The following is a 16,620-nucleotide window of genomic DNA, read 5'->3' as shown; positions in this document are numbered from 1 at the left end:
TGCTTGTTTTTTAATATCAAAATTGTAAAAAGATGTCGGTATTGCTGCTTTTCTTTATGGGTGTAGCTCTTAAAAAGCTTTGAATGGTTTGATAGAGGCGTTTCATTGCAGACAAAATTTGTACCGTCTTTGAGGGGTCAACTAATTAACAATGCAATAATGGAAAATTTTTCTCTTCTTTGATTCTTTAGGCTTTACAACATGTCTCAAACATTTAGAACCCCATCTTAGGTTCATTAGGTTACAACGTAAATGAAACGCACACTTTTGGATTCTAATTTCAATAGGATCACAAAGCTTTTGGTGATGTTACTGGATTGGATCGGAAATTGGTCAGAGTATCCATTTGATGAGATATAAAATTGATGGACCTGTAAATTGATTAAACTGGCAGTTGAATCGGTTTAATTAATTTATATATATATTTTATTTTTAATAATTTATTTTAAACTGTCCGGATTGATCTAATTGATTAGATTTCAAGATTTCGATTCTAAAAACATTGAAGTAACAAAAGTTTTTTCATCTTTTATTAGGAAACATTTTCAATTAGTCCACTGTTTATCCATTGTAGTAAGGAGGTTGAATTTATCTTTTTTAAACCATCAAAATTAAGCAACGTAAATGAAATAGGTGAAGTTAAAAAAAGGTTAATCATTGGGTTTTCACCAGATTCAATGAACAAAAACAACTTGGATGGGGCACACGCATAAATTCATTTCTTTGAATAACTCTAACCTTATTTCATCAAATCACTTACTGAAGTTGAGCATGCGCAACAATTCACTTTAAAAGTAACGGGTTTTGTTTTCTTCTTGTAAAAAAAAGCTATAAAGAAACACCCGTGTTTTCCTTGTTCACCAATTTAACCATGAAAGTAACTGTACAGTTTCCCTTATAACCATCATTACTGCTGGGTTTTAAAAGGAATAGCTTTTACCAAACTTATACGTGACGAAAATAATTTCCTCAGCAGGCTTGGATATGAAGAAAACTTAACTGAACAAACCCACGTGCAAGAAGACACTTGGAACACTCCATAGTTCAATGATTTGAAAATAACCCATTGATTCTAACATGGCAAAGACCAGTAAGTGCAAAACAGGTTAACAAAATGATTAATAGTAGGATCATAGTTAAGGAAAATATATACACACCCACCCACACGATCAAGTATCATCGACCACCCTTAATTTGACAATAGGGGAGCTAATCAGTAAAGTATATGGCTATTATGGGGAAGGAAGGGAGAAGGGTTTCAAAAGAGTGTGGGCTCACATGTTTTCTGTAACTATAATTGTAGCCACCAACTTTGCTTTGTTCATCACCTTGCTGCACTAATGATTCAAAACTGCTTTCACCTGTAAAAAAAATATATATGAGAAAAGGAAATTCCCTTTTGGCTTTTAGTATCTATGTCTGGCACTGGGCTATACTCCCATTTTCTTGGCTGATACAGATTAAAGGGAAGCAAGATCCTCACCATTCTTTATACTTTTTACTTTGTATATATCTGTTTTTTTTAGTGATCTGCAACTGGGATTTCTGATGTAAAACTGAAGATCAACCACTTATGTATACATATATATGTTTGGTAATATATTTGAAGGATCATATCTATATATATAATGATAACTGTGAGTGGCTACACCAATATATTTGGTATATTAAATTCATGCCACCTTCAATAATCTGTCTGATAATATGTTCTCCTAAAAAATTCAAAACCAAGTTCTTAAGGTGTGGTTGCTCATGGACTCAAAACTTTTTAAAATATAAAAGTTTAGCTAAAAATAAATGGAATAAAATAAAAATAAAAATAAAAACGAAGATGTCTTTGTCACAAGAGACCTATAACATCTTCATGATGTACCTACCTAAGAGATAATATTAACAATTAACTGCAAATTATGTTCATTTACCTTAATTTTTTTGCCTCCAAAGCTTAACCAAGAAAGAAAAATAAAAGCATTTGATCAGCAAACTTTGAGGCTAATTAAATACTGCATACCACTTACTCAAGCCACACACACACAAAAAAAGCATGAATTGATGGGGTCATTATTATCACTTGATCCATGCAATCTTAGGTCATAATTAAGCAAACAGAGTACGTATATACACTCAATTTGCCCAATAAAATTTTGGGTATATTTGTTTGATTCTGTAAAGGGAAGCTTGACACAATAAAACCAACACCATGATATTTTTGTGGTACATTTCGTGTATGGTTCGGTGGTTTCGAGAGTATTTAAAAGTAAAATTCTTTCTCTCGAAGTTCGAATTTATATTTTCACTCTTATGTGACGGATAAGACTACTAACCTATCAACCAAAAGTTTCTTGAGTAAGTTTTGGTATTTAATATCGAAAACAGTGCTATTCAAATGTTTTCCAAAATCAACGGAGCAAAACTATAAATGTTTCACAGAAGTTTCTGTAAAGGGAGAAGGAATGTCATCTGAAGAAACTGTAGCATGTTAAGGCAATGTCATGGTGATTGTGGCAAAGAAAATGCCTATAGTTGAAGGCCTTGGCTTCTAGCTAGGACTTAAAATAGGCTATATATAATACTTATATATATATATCCTGCAGAACTTAAAAAGTAGTTTTTGGGTGATGTAATATGGGCAAAGGAGTGTGGTATTAATTATATCATGTAATCCAACTCATCTTCTTAATACCCTTACTTTACTAAGACTTTACACATAATATAAAGAGTTAATTAAGATTAATCTTTTATATAGGTAGCTTTCAATAGCCATGATTATATCCCCAAAAAGCACTGCAACCCTTCAGGATTCCTGCAATATTTTTTTTTCTTTCTTCTTCATAAACACAAACACCATGTAAAAGAAAAAGGCCACCTTCTCACTGGCTTTCACCGAAAAGTTCATAGTTAAAACTTTAGATTAGGCATATTCTCTACATTAACACTCATTAAAAAAAGTATATTTTAAAAGCCATTACCACCCTTTAATCCTGCATGAATTCATGTGACTTTTACCTCACTCCATAATCCACCCCTTCCTCTTTCATAATACAATCTCTAAACCACCTGTCAGCAGCACAAACCATGAAGTATTGAACTGACAAAAAAGAGATATTTTGCCGAAGATTACAACTTTCTGAAGGCTAAAAATCTGAGCTTTTTCCAGGTTTTTGTGAAGATGGGTGTTGTTACAGTTGGTGAACTTAAAACAAGTATATCTGGGAAGAGATCTTTTCGTCCAAGTTCAACTATAAGGCATGCTGCCACCGAATGGTAACCTTCTTGTTCTTATTTTGTTGCAGAGTGATTTTCACTAGAATTTAAGTTAGTGGGTTGTTTTTGCATTTAATATATTAAACTTTGAAAAAATCTTACTGTTTAATTGAGTTTAGACCATTGAGTTTTACTTGTCAGACAGTTTCAGATTTTTCATTTAATCGTGAAAATGATGTTTTCCAACTTCATTCTTCATATCTGACAAGAACAGATCAACAAAATCTATATCTTGCTTTGTTTTATTTCCTAGGTTCATAATTTTATGCAAAGAGTGCAATCTTTTTCTTTCTATAATAATTTTTTTCCAATAATCTGAAAGAACTAACTGTTATCAGAAAAGTACATGAATTTCAGCTTTTTCTTTTCTTAAAAGTTTGATTTCAGTCAACTATCATGTTCATATAAGGTCCCTCAAGTAAATTAAAATTAGACAGCACTAGTTGTTGATAAGCCCTGGAATACAGGCATGTTTGACTGTGACAGATTAACCCCTTTGAGCTTAAGATCCTGGCCTCAGAATTCTTCCATACCAAGTAATGGTACCACGAGGCTCGATTGTCGGATATGGGGATGTGTTCTTATAAAATTCTCATAAGCTGCCCTATTGAAACATTCTCCCATAAAACAACAAAAAACACACACATCTATCCAACAAAAACTAAGGGTCCCATTTGGTTCCTAGCAATTCATATCCATGAAAGAAAGTGAAATAGTGTACTTGTTTTCCACTTCCACAACTAAAACCAGTTCTTCAATGCTTGTTTTTTTTGAAAATTTTTACCACCACTCATGCTATAATTATTGAGTTGTTAGTTTTCCCACATGGGTCCTCCTTGTCCAACCATGGAACCAAATATAGTTTTTTTTTTTCTATTGATTGAGATGTTCAATGGAATTTACATATTGACTGAAGCAGTGGGGAAATTAATGAGTTAAAGCATGGGATTGCAGGACTATGCTAAACAAAACATCATGATATCTAAATTTTTGGCACTAACAAGCATGTAGAAATTCATTCATCTGTCGTTTAAATTTTTTGTTTTTGTTTTTGTTTCGTTTTATAGCTTTAGTCCCTATGCAACATGCTTTGACCTAGTTTTTTCAATCTTGCAGGCCTATTTCTGATGTTTCTAGTGATGTTACCATTGAAATAGGAGCATCAAGCTTTGCACTTCACAAGGTAATATTTAATCTATCATGGTGTCTATGTTTATGATGTACTTTGAAAGATGTTTACCTTTGTGACCAAGAATTTGTTGCACCATTGTGATTTGTAAATTTTGTTTTCAGTTCCCTCTAGTTTCTCGGAGTGGACGAATTCGTAGACTGTTGATCGAAGAAAAGGATGCAACGATTTCGCGTATGAATCTCTCTTTGATTCCTGGTGGACCGGAAGCATTTGAGCTAGCTGCAAAGTTCTGCTATGGAATAAATATCGAGATTACATTATCGAACGTCGCGATGTTACGATGTGCAGCGCATTTTTTGGAAATGACGGAAGAGTTTGTGCAGAAGAACTTGGAAGCTCGTACAGAAGCGTATCTGAAGGACACGGTACTCCCGAACATATCAAACTCGATATCTGTTCTTCACCGTTGCGAATGCCTCTCGCCTGTATCCGAAGAGATCAACTTGGTTAATAGGCTTATCAATGCAATTGCCAATAATGCATGCAAAGAGCAGCTTGCTTCAGGCTTACTTAAACTTGATCACAACTTTCCAATGAAAACTATGCCAAACATCGAACCGGAAACGCCATCTGACTGGTGGGGAAAGTCACTGTCGGTTCTTAATCTCGAGTGCTTCCAACGAGTTTTAACGGCCGTGAAGTCTAAGGGTCTAAAACAGGATATGATCAGCAAGATTTTGATAAATTACACCCATAATTCTCTTCAAGGCCTGGTCATTAGGGACCCTCACATTGTAAGGGGAAGCCTGTTGGACATGGAACTGCAAAAGAAACAAAGGGTCATTGTTGAAGCCATGGTTAGCTTACTGCCAACTCAATCAAGGAGGAGTTCAGTTCCCATGGCTTTCCTGTCTAGTTTACTGAAAACTGCAATAGCTTCATCAGCATCCACTTCATGCAGATCTGATCTAGAGAGGAGGATAGGCCTGCTACTAGACCAGGCAATCCTTGAAGATATCCTTATACCAGCTAATTCATATGGTAACAATCACGGAACCATGTATGATACGGAGTCGATCTTGAGGATCTTCTCCATATTTTTGAACTTGGATGAGGATGATGATGAAGATAATCGCATGAGAGATGAAAGTGAAATGGCATATGATTTTGACAGTCCTGGATCCCCAAAACAAAGTTCAATCCTCAAGGTATCCAAGTTACTTGACACTTACCTTGCAGAAATTGCACTGGACACAAACTTGTTGCCATCAAAATTCATAGCACTTGCAGAGTTACTTCCTGATCATGCTCGGATCATTAGCGACGGGCTATACCGAGCCGTCGATATCTTCCTCAAGGTGATCGTCTCACAAGAAAGTACTAAATAGTCCACAATTTCCATAGACTAAGTTTAACATTAAGCAATCTGTTTTACAGGTTCATCCGAACATAAAGGACTCGGAACGCTATAGACTATGCAAAACAATAGACTGTCAGAAATTATCACAAGAAGCTTGTAGTCATGCAGCACAGAACGAAAGGTTACCTGTCCAAATGGCGGTCCAGGTGTTATATTTCGAGCAAATCAGGCTCCGGAACGCGATGAACGGAGGTCACAACCAATTCTTTTTTGGCACAATCAACAGCCAGTTCCCTCAAAGATCGAGCAGTGGTGCAGGGAGTGGAGCCATCTCGCCTAGAGATAACTACGCGTCGGTCAGACGAGAAAACCGAGAGCTGAAACTCGAAGTGGCAAGGATGAGGATGAGGCTAACGGATTTAGAAAAAGATCACGTGTCAATGAAACAAGAGCTGGTAAGGTCACACCCTGCTAACAAGATATTCAAATCATTCACTAAGAAATTAAGCAAGCAACTCAACTCGTTATTCAGGATCAATAATTTGAAGCCAATAGGGAGTAAACCAAATGCAGAATCTCGTTTCTTGTTCCAAAGGAGAAGGCGTCACTCAATATCATAAATTTTTTTTTTTAAACTAGGTGTGGATAAGTTGAAAGAGTGTATAGGGTAAATTATATGTGTATGTAGTGTGAAATTTGTGGTCTAATTGCAGGGTTGATGGTAGCTATGTATGTATGTATGTATGTTTGCATGTATGTATGTATTACATTGTTTTTTTTTTTTTTTGGAGTGTTGGATTCTGGGATTGCTTTGTTTGGTAAGATCATTGCCTTGACATTTTGAAAAGAGTCTTGAGAGAAGGGGCATTACTCATTCAAAACTGGTGTATGTTAAAATGCGTTGACTGCTGAGAATCTATGTATGAACCAAAGTAGAACAAAGGAACAGGCTTTTAAGCCATTTTTTTTTTGTTTTTCATATTTTCTTGGCAGCATTGTTGTTTAAATTGGACCAAATTCGTTCGTAAGAATAGTTGAATCAAGAATAGGTAGGGTATTGGTTTGGAGAAACCATTTTAAATTGTGGTTGGATTGCAAATTAAGAATAAAAATGTTTTGGGGCAAAAATTCTTAGCCCAAACAGAGAGAAAAAAGTCCAACTATAAACTCAACCGACCACCCAAATTTAAAAGAAATTAATAAAAAAATAAATGGGTAAATTTATTAGTAGTCACCCAATTATGGTAATTTTTTTATCACCTAACTATGAAAAGTTATAAAATGAACACCTAATTATTAGTAAATTTTATTTTAGTTACTCAACTATGAAAAATTATAAAATAGTCACTCAACTATTTAATTTTGTCTTTTTAATCACCAGCTAACTAACGTATAAAATTAGAAAACACTAAAAATTTAAGATAATTGGGTGATAAAAAAGATAAAATTAAATAATTGAGTAGTTATTTTGTACCTTTTCACAATTAGACAACTAAAAAAACCCTGGGATGAAATTAAGATAGGTATTTTGGATAGGGGAAAGAGAAAGCTGCACAATTTTACGGCTTATTTTTCAAATCAGCATGGGATATTGTTGAGGAGTATTTTCTTGATGCTGCGCAGTTTTTGAGCAAATTTGAAGAAAATGCTAATTTAAAAAAATTAGAGAAATAGGTTACTTTTTTTAAATTTAGGAAAATAAATTGTTAAATTGTTAAATGTTAATGGTCATGTTTCAAAATTTTTATTATTTTTAATTAATATTTTTATTATATTAATTCTTTTAGTTAGATAGTTAAATAATAATGATTTCATTATCGAGTCCTAAGTTCAATTCTTCTTTTAAGCACACTTATATTTTTATTTCATACTGTTTGAGTTTTTTTAATTAATAACTCTTTAATTTATAAAATCAAATAATAAATATGTAATTATATATTAAAATATATATTTTATATATATTATTATGTTAAAATATTTGAAATTAATAACTCCTTTATTTATATAAATAAATTAATAATTATAATAATTATATAATAAAATATATAATTTTGATATTTATCATTATATTAAATATATTTTATTTTTAAAAACATCAACTAATTTATATATATATATATAATATTTATATGTCAAATATTTATGTTTTCCACCTATATTATGGGTACCGTGATTTCTAATATTATAAAATGAAATAAATTATTTCAAATATCATTATTATTTTATATGTAAATATTTCAAATATTATTATTTTTTCATCTACATTGTAGGTATGATTTTTCAAATATTTTTATATATGAATTAATTATTTCAAATATCATTACGTTTATATGTGAAATATTTCAAATAATTATTTCAAATACACATACAAAAATATATAATACTTAAATTTACAACACTCAAGATATGGATTGAAAAATAAATTACACCTACAAAATTATTTTTACTAAAATAATGATATTTGCAATAATTATTTGATTTTATAAATAAAAGAGTTATTAATTACAAAATGAATTAAAATAAAAACTTGAAAAAATATATTTATTAATTAAAACATTAATTAAAAATAAAAATTGAAACAACATGAAATAAAAAATACAAATGTACTTAGAGGAGAGGAATCAAGCTTAGAACTAAGTATGAAATCATTATTATTTAACCATGTAACTAGAGAAAGTGATGTGATAAAAATATTAATTAAAATAAAAAAATCTTGAAACAAAGATGAAATAAAAATACAAATATGAGTAGGAGATGAATCAAAGTCAAGCTTGATAACAAAACCATTAACATTTAACCATTTGACTAAATGAACTGATATGTTAAAAAAATCAGAAAATTTTCATAATGAAAACACACCCTCCATGGCACGCTTTTACTTTCACTTTTCAAAATTTGCTTATTTCTTGAAAAAAGTGACACATTCCCATCATTTTTTTTTAAATTGGCATTTTCTTCAAATTTACCCCAGTTTTTCTTTGTTTCTTCAAAGCTTTTGCCTGCTTTTAATGCTAACATCATTACTCTGATTCCTAAATGTTAGAATCCTAGGCACATCAAGGAATTTAGGCCTATTTCCTGTTGTAGTGTTGTGTATAAATGTATTTTAAAGGTACTTGTTAATTGAATTACTTAGTACTTGCATGCTTTAATCTCTAAAAGCCAGGGTGCTTTCATTAAGGGTAGGAGTATTACTGATAACACTCTTTTGGTTCATGAGTTGTTGAGGGGCTATAATAGAAAGTATACTTCACCTAGGTGTGCTTTGAAGGTGGACTTACAGAAAGCCTTTGACTATTTGAAATGGGGCTTTATTCTTTCAGTCTTGAAGGCTATAGGTATTCCTAAGCTGTTCATCAAGTGGATTGCTACTTGCATCATTACTCCTCGATTTTTCATTTCTTTTAATGGGGGCTTTATCTTTTTTTTTTTTAGAGGGGAAAGAGGAATCAGACATGGAGATCCTCTATTTCTCTATCTCTTTCTGGTTGCAATCAATGCCCTATCTAGGATTTTAGAAGAGGCAGCTCAATGTTGTGTTTTCAAGTATCATCCTAAATGTCTCTGTGTTAAGATTTCTCATCTATCCTTTGCAGATGATTTTCTTATATTTGCCAAGGGTTCTGTTGACTCGGTAGTTGGTATTTGGTGTTTACTGGAGGAGTTTTATAGGTATTCTAGGCTGTAGGTTAATGCTTCAAAAAGTGAGCTATTTGTTGTTGGTATTTCTGAAGAGGAGGTTGAGCTTATAAGAAGTATTACTGGGTTCAAGATTGGTCAACTTCTTGTGAGATATTTTGGAGTGCCTCTTGTATCTAGGAAACTGACTTTTTCAGACTGTAGTGTTTTGATTGGCAAGATATTGAGCAAGGTTAAGGGCTGGTCTACTAGATATTAGAGTTATGCTAGTAGGCTTTAGCTTATTAAAGCTATTATTTCCAATATGCAATCTGTTGATGTTTGGACATGTAAACTAAGGAGAATTGAAGCAAAGAACAAATGCAAAGAGAATTTGAACAAGAAGGTGATTGAAAAATCACTTGTATATTTCATTAAGATGATGAACATATATGTGAGACAAGTCAGCCACCTAATGTGTAACTGCTTCCACTAATACTTGACTAAAACTTAGCTTAAATTACACATAAAAGAAGTTGACATATTAGCTATTACATCATATTGGAAATCATATAAAGTCAGTAGCTAATCCTACTAACTCAAAGTCAAATTACAAAACAACTAAAAGAAGTTACAAACGAACAAAATGTTGCTACTGCACTGGTTTAGCTTCCATGCTGGTCTGATGTTGCATTATAGGCCAAAGTTTTACACTCCTCCTTGGACTGTATGCAACAAACACCAATACTTCTCCCTAAAATATCAAACTTTGTAGCATCGAGAGACTTAGTTAGAATATTAGCAAACTAATTTTCTGAGCTGCAATAAATCAAATTTACCTCATTTGATTGTTCAGCCTTTCTGACAAAATGAAATTTAATCTTGAAATGCTTGGTCTTGCCATGAAATACTAGATTTTTAACTATGGCAACAGCTGACTGATTGTCAACTCTAATTTCAGTAGCTTCTTTGAACTCCAACAAAAGACCCCTGAGCCAAAAAAGAAGAAGTAGCCAGAAGTACTTTTCATGTCATCAATTGATCCAGCCCAATAACTATCTGAATACCCTATCAACTTAAGCTCTTTTGTCTTCTCAAACTTTACTCCATAATTTAAAGTCCCTTTCATATATCTAAGAACTCTTTTGGCTACTTTAAAATGAACAACATCGTAGCAATGCATGAATCTTGACAGAAGGCTAACAACAAACATGATATCAGGCCTTGTAGCTGTCAAGTAGAGCAGACAACCTACAAGGCTTCTATACTCTTGCATATGAAGATAGCTTGGTCTATCTGAATTACTTTCATGCCAAGAAAATATGTCATTTCTCCCAAGTCAGTTATTTCAAAAACATCTTGCATCTGTATTTTGAACTCATTAACTAGCTCCCCTTTGCTTCCAGTTACTAACAAGTCATCCACATAAAGTGACACAATCAACAGAGTTTCATTCTTTGATTTCTTCACATAAAGTGTAGGCTCACTGACACTTTTTTATACGAACTCGTTTCGGTGATGATTCGAGTCGTTTAGATGCCCAATCATGAATTTGAGTAACTTTTCTCAAACCCGAGCCCAGACAGGCATGTATAAACCCTGTTATACCAGGCCATTGGTGCCTGCTTCAGACCATACAATGCCTTTTTTAGCTTGTAGACCTTATTCTCTTCATCAGGAACCTTGAACCCATCTGGTTGTTCAATGAAGATTTCTTCCTTGAGGAAGCCATTCAGAAATGCAGGCTTAACATTCAGTTGATGTACCCTCCATTGCTTCTGAACAACCAAGGCAAGCAGAAGCCTTATTGTATCTAACCTTGCAACAGGAGCAAAGGTTTCAATGAAGTCGATCCCACACTGTTGGCTATATCCCTTCACCATAAGTTTTGCCTTGTGTTTGTTTAGAGTCCCATCAGCATTGTATTTGACCTTAACACCCACTTGACACCAATAACCCTTTTCTGGTCTAGTCTATCAACTAATTCCCAAATGTCATTCTTGTGTATCATCTCTATTTCAGCTTGCATGGCCCTTTTCCAACACTCTTCTCTGACAGCTTTATCAAAATTAGTAAGCTCCAGTATTGTAGCATCACATCCCTGATAGATGTCAGTAATGGTTCTTGTGCCTCTCACAGGTACATCATCAAAATCATCAACAATTTACTATTCTTCATCAGCAGGTTGCAAATCACTGTCCTGTAGACCTTGCTCACTCAAGCTTGCATTTGTGTCATTCCAATTCCAAACATTTTCCTTATCAAATTTTACATCCCTACTAACAATAATTTTCTTTATCAAGGGATCAAAGATCCTATAGCCTTTATTTGTGCTGCTGTAGCCAACAAAAATCCCTAGCACAGATCTTTTTTCAAGTTTGGTTCTCTTCTCAGCTGAGATGAGAGTATAGCAGACACAACCAAACACCTTTAGGTGTGACACTATTGGCTTGAGTTCATACCAAGCTTCAAAATGAGTCTTTTTTTTAACAACATTGGTTGGCAATCTATTAAGCAGGTACACTGAGGTGTTCACAGCTTCAGCCCAAAATTTGCTTGGCAATTTACTTTTAAACAATAGGCATCTAGCCATGCCAAGCATTGTTCGATTCTTTCTTTCACAAACTCTATTCTGTTGAGGAGTATATATGGTTGTCAGCTGATGATGAATTCTAGCTTGCTCACACAGCCTCTGAAACTTATCTGACAAGTAATCAGTGCCATTATCTGATCTCAAGGCCTTAATCTTGCAACCTGATTGATTCTCAGCTAAGGCTTTAAATTTGCTAAATGCCTCAAATACTTCAAACTTTTGCTTCAGAAAATAAGTCCAAAAAAATCTAGTGAAATCATCTATTAACAACATTAAGTATCTGCTGTCATTCAAAGAAGAAGTCTTCATTGGTCCACAAATGTCAGTATGGACCAATTGAAACTTGTCTCGAGCTCTCTATGCCTTGTTAACTAGAAAAGGCAATCTCACTTGTTTTCCAAGCTGACAAATCTTACAAACTTTTTCTTTAACTTCAACCTTGGACATGTCTTTAATCAAATTCAGTTTGTGCAGCAAACCAAGTGATCTATAGTTGACATGGCTTAGCCCCTTGTGCTATAAACTAGCTTTATCAGCAATACTAGTATAGACCTTCATTTCCAACTGATTTATATCCAACACAAAGCATCTCTAGTCATAGCTACTATGGCTAGTTCTTGACCAAGTGGATCCTCAATAATACAGGAGTTGTTCTTGAAAGTAAGTGAGTAGCCCTTTTCTATCAATTGACCAACACTAAGCAGATTTTGGTCTATATCAGGTACAAAAAGAACATCTGAAATTACTTTGTTACTTGAGTGTGTGTTGATTACAACATTGCCCCTACCTCTAGCTTTAATGAGGTTTCCATTTCCAATCCTGAATTTTGAAACAAAGCTTCTATCGAGATCCTTGAACAGCCACTGTCTACTAACCAGTCCCTTCTAACTTTACTTAAAGTTGCAAAGCATGATGTAGTGAAGACATGCTTCTCTTGAGCTTGAATATCCTCAGCAGCTTGAGCTTGATTTTGTTGCTGAGCTTGTGTCATTTTTTTGTTTTTGCAAATCTTCTCAATATGACCAAATTGCTTACAGCTCCTACACTGAATATCAGGCTTGTACCAGCAGCACCTCTCCAAATGTGTGGACCTTTTGCAGTGAATACATAGTGGAAATTTCTTCTTTCCTGCACCCCTCTTTGGTTTCTCCCTTTTGTTAAGCCATGGTTTCTTCCCTTTGTAATTTGAACTTGAGCTTTCTTTGGTTTTTTCTTGGAAAACACCTTCAGAATGCTCCTCTAGCTTATTGGCCCTTCTTTGCTCAAGTGCATATAAAGAATTTATCAACTTAGATAATGAGATGGTTGATAAATCTCTTGAGTCCTCCAATGAGGATATTTTTAACTTAATTTTTTTAGGAAGAGTTGTAATGACCTTCTCAACAACTCTGCTCTCACTGAAATCATCTTCAAAGAGCCTGATGTTGTTGATTATGACCATTATCCTATCAAAGTACTGCTTGAATGTCTCAGACTTTCTCACCTTCAAGTTCTCAAAGTCCCTCCTGAGGTTAATCAACTGCTACTGCATTGTCTTATTTGACCCCAAAAACTCTTTCTTTAGGTTCTCTCAAGCTTGCTTTAGAGTGTCACATGCCATTATTAGGGTAAAGATCACATCAGACATACCATTTTGCAAGCATGCCATTGCTTTGTGCTTCTTAGCACACTCTTTACTATGTTGTCTGATTTGTGCAATAATGGGATTGGCCCTCAACGGAGCTGGTTCTGTGTCATTCTCGACTACATTCCACAAATCATGTGTTTGCAGGTAAGTTTTCATCTTTACTACCTAAATGTGGTAGTTCTCACCAGCAAAGACAGGTGGTTGTGGTGGTGTAAAGCTCATATTACAGTAAAAAAAAAATGATAGCTTCAGTTTCTTTCTCTACAAGGTTTCTCACAAAGGAAGCTACCAACAACAGAGGTCCTCAAAGATGACAGGCTTTGATTACCATTTGTTGGTGTTTGGACATGTAAACTAAGGAGAATTGAAATAAAGAACAAATGCAAAGAGGATTTGAACAAGAAGATGACTGAAAAATCACTTGTATATTTCATTAAGATGATGAACATATATGTGAGACAAGACAACCACCTACTGTGTAACTGCTCCCACTAATACTTGACTAAAACTTAGCTTAAATTACACACAAAAGAAGCTGACAAATCAGCTATTACATCACATTGGAAATCATATAAAGTCAGCAACTAATCTTACTAACTCAAAGTCAAATTACAAAACAACTAAAACAAGTTACAAATGAACAAAATGTTGTTGCTGCACTGTTTTAGCTTCCATGCTGGTCTGATATTACATTGCAGGCCAAAGTTCAACACAGTCTTATTGATACAGGTAATTTCTTCTTCCAAAAGTTGTTCTTAGAAAGATCACTCAAATTTGTGTTTAATTCTTTCGAAAAGGTCAGGATTGTGTTGCACATGGTGCTAGAGTTAGCAGGACTTTTATACATTCTCCTAAATCAGAAGGTGGGCTGAGGCTGAGGGATCTTGAAGTATGGAATTAGGTTTGCATTTTGCAGCATATTCAAAGTATTCTTGCAGAGGAAGGTTCTCCTTGGATTGCTTGGATTAAAGAGTATGTTATGAAAAGGAGGAGCTTTTGGGATGTTGTTCCTAATTTTACAAGTAGCTGGAAGCTGAAGGAGCTTGCTGTTGGTAGTGTACAAAGAATTCCTATTAGCAGTAAGATTGCTTTTTCAAGGTAGTGGGAGGATATTAGAGATAAGGGGAGGAAAGGGTGTTGGGATCGATTATTTTGGTTTCTTTTGCATATATTCCTAAACATTCTATTGCTGCTTGGGTGGCAGTTTTGAATTGGTTGCCTACTAGGGATCATTTAAGTTCCTTTGGTCTCAATGTTGCTTGCTTTGTTGAAACTAGAAACCATATTTTCTTTGAAGGTTTGGGAGAGGGTATTGCAGCTTTGTAATATTAACAATGATGTTAGAACTTGGGATTAGGAGCTGGCTTGGGCTGTTTCTAAGCTCAAAGGCAAGTCCCTTATTGTTGCTGTGCTTAGATTGACATATATTCATTCAATTTTGTGTGAAAGGGATGGGAGGTATTTTGGCAAGCCTCATTCTAATGAGTGTGTAATCTTGGTGCAAATTAAACAAACTATACATATTAGGTTGATGGGAAAGCAAATTAGTAGGGTATATGCTCTTAATATTCATATTTGTTCAATTTGGGGTTTGATATATTGTATAGGTTTCTTCTATGAAATTCAATTCAATTATCCAAAAAAAAATAAATTAATACAAATATGAATGAAACCCAACCTTAAACCCACTAATCAACTGGCCCAAACCCAACTCAAATCCAAAACAAAATTAAAAGTGTTATTATTGTTTAAATTGTTTATAAAAAATTTTTAAAGTATTTTTATGAATTTTCCTGACTTTTCTTTTGCAGAATTTTTTCTATTTTCCTGATTTTTTTAAATTTTTTTAGATTTTAATAGTGAATCGTTCCATCAAGAGTTGATGATTTGATCAGTACGACCGTCAAGTTAGTTTTAAAAACCATGCTTGGTAGTGGGCACCGTTTCATTCATTTTGTTCAAACAAAAATGTTACGTGAAGTCACAATTTTTTTAGCTCAAAATTCAAGTTGATGAACTAATCATGTATGTAATGATAAATGACTTAAGTTGCTTAATTTATTGTTGACATAAATTATCACTTAAGAGTTTGATTAAATTAGTGTTATCTACTTCTAATTCAGTTACAAAATTATCAAAAACCTTTTATTTTTATTTTTTATATTTTTATATAAAATTTAAAAAATATTCGTAATTGAATCCAAAACATCAAAATATTTATTATCTCAACTTTATTATTTCAAATAAAATTACATTTAATTTTCATATATATTTTTATAAATGTAATACCTAAAATGTTTACTTGTATAGTAGGCATGGATTAATCTAGTATATATTAAATTAATTAATGAAAATTTACTCGAGAAAATATTTTATATATCTAAAGTTGAGGGCAATAAAAGATCAATAGGAATATATTCACTTAAATTATTCTTACTTATATTTAGAGCTCTAAAGATTAGGTTATCTGCTTGGGCTCGAAGACTCACTTGAAATATTGGAGGGTTTGATCAAATAGACAAAACTCAAAAATGAAGAAAAAACCTATTTTTTAATCGGATCGAGTTTTGAACTTTTTTAAGCTCGATCAAATTATAAATATATGTATTATTAATATATATTTTATATTTTATAGTTATGAGTTTTAATATACAAAAAATTTACTCGAATAATCAAAGTTAGATCTTAATTAAAATTTTTTAATACGATTCTAAAATTTTCTTTATTTATTCATGTGAGGTTATAACATCTTGGCTATAAAAAGATTTTATTCCACATACATATTTTATCTACTTAAAAGTTAGTTCTTATCAAAATAATTAGATAATCTTCATATTTTAATCCTATTTCGTTTATTATTGATTCAAAGTATGAACAAATATAATTAATTCGAGTTAAATACTGAATTATCATATTTTATATAGAATTATTTTTAAATAAAATATTAAGCTTATATTTCAGATCGGATCGAATCTAAATAGAGGGAAATGCCCGTAAATCTCTTACGTTTGATCTAAATAGAGGGA

General features: G+C 33.1%; 1 protein-coding gene across 2 annotated transcripts; it reads left to right on the top strand.

Moving 5' to 3' along the window:
• The first annotated feature begins 2,619 nt into the window (after nucleotides 1-2,619).
• Nucleotides 2,620-6,735, top strand: LOC108478763 (BTB/POZ domain-containing protein At1g03010-like). 2 transcript variants are annotated; one of them, XM_017781226.2, is made up of 4 exons: nucleotides 2,620-3,264; nucleotides 4,381-4,447; nucleotides 4,558-5,754; nucleotides 5,834-6,735. In XM_017781226.2, the coding sequence occupies exons 1-4, from the start codon at nucleotides 3,170-3,172 to the stop codon at nucleotides 6,374-6,376; spliced, it is 1,902 nt and encodes a 633-aa protein (XP_017636715.1). In that variant the 5' UTR covers nucleotides 2,620-3,169; the 3' UTR covers nucleotides 6,377-6,735. The 2 variants fall into 2 exon arrangements, with proteins under 2 accessions (XP_017636715.1, XP_052878642.1); XM_053022682.1 differs by lacking the exon at nucleotides 2,620-3,264 and adding an exon at nucleotides 4,055-4,271.
• Nucleotides 6,736-16,620: the final 9,885 nt, after the last annotated feature.

The sequence above is a fragment of the Gossypium arboreum genome, chromosome 12 (assembly GCF_025698485.1).
Source record: "Gossypium arboreum isolate Shixiya-1 chromosome 12, ASM2569848v2, whole genome shotgun sequence".
NCBI lineage: Eukaryota > Viridiplantae > Streptophyta > Magnoliopsida > Malvales > Malvaceae > Gossypium > Gossypium arboreum.
The sequence above is the reverse complement of the archived record's forward strand: the minus strand, read 5'-3'. Positions and strand labels throughout refer to the sequence as shown.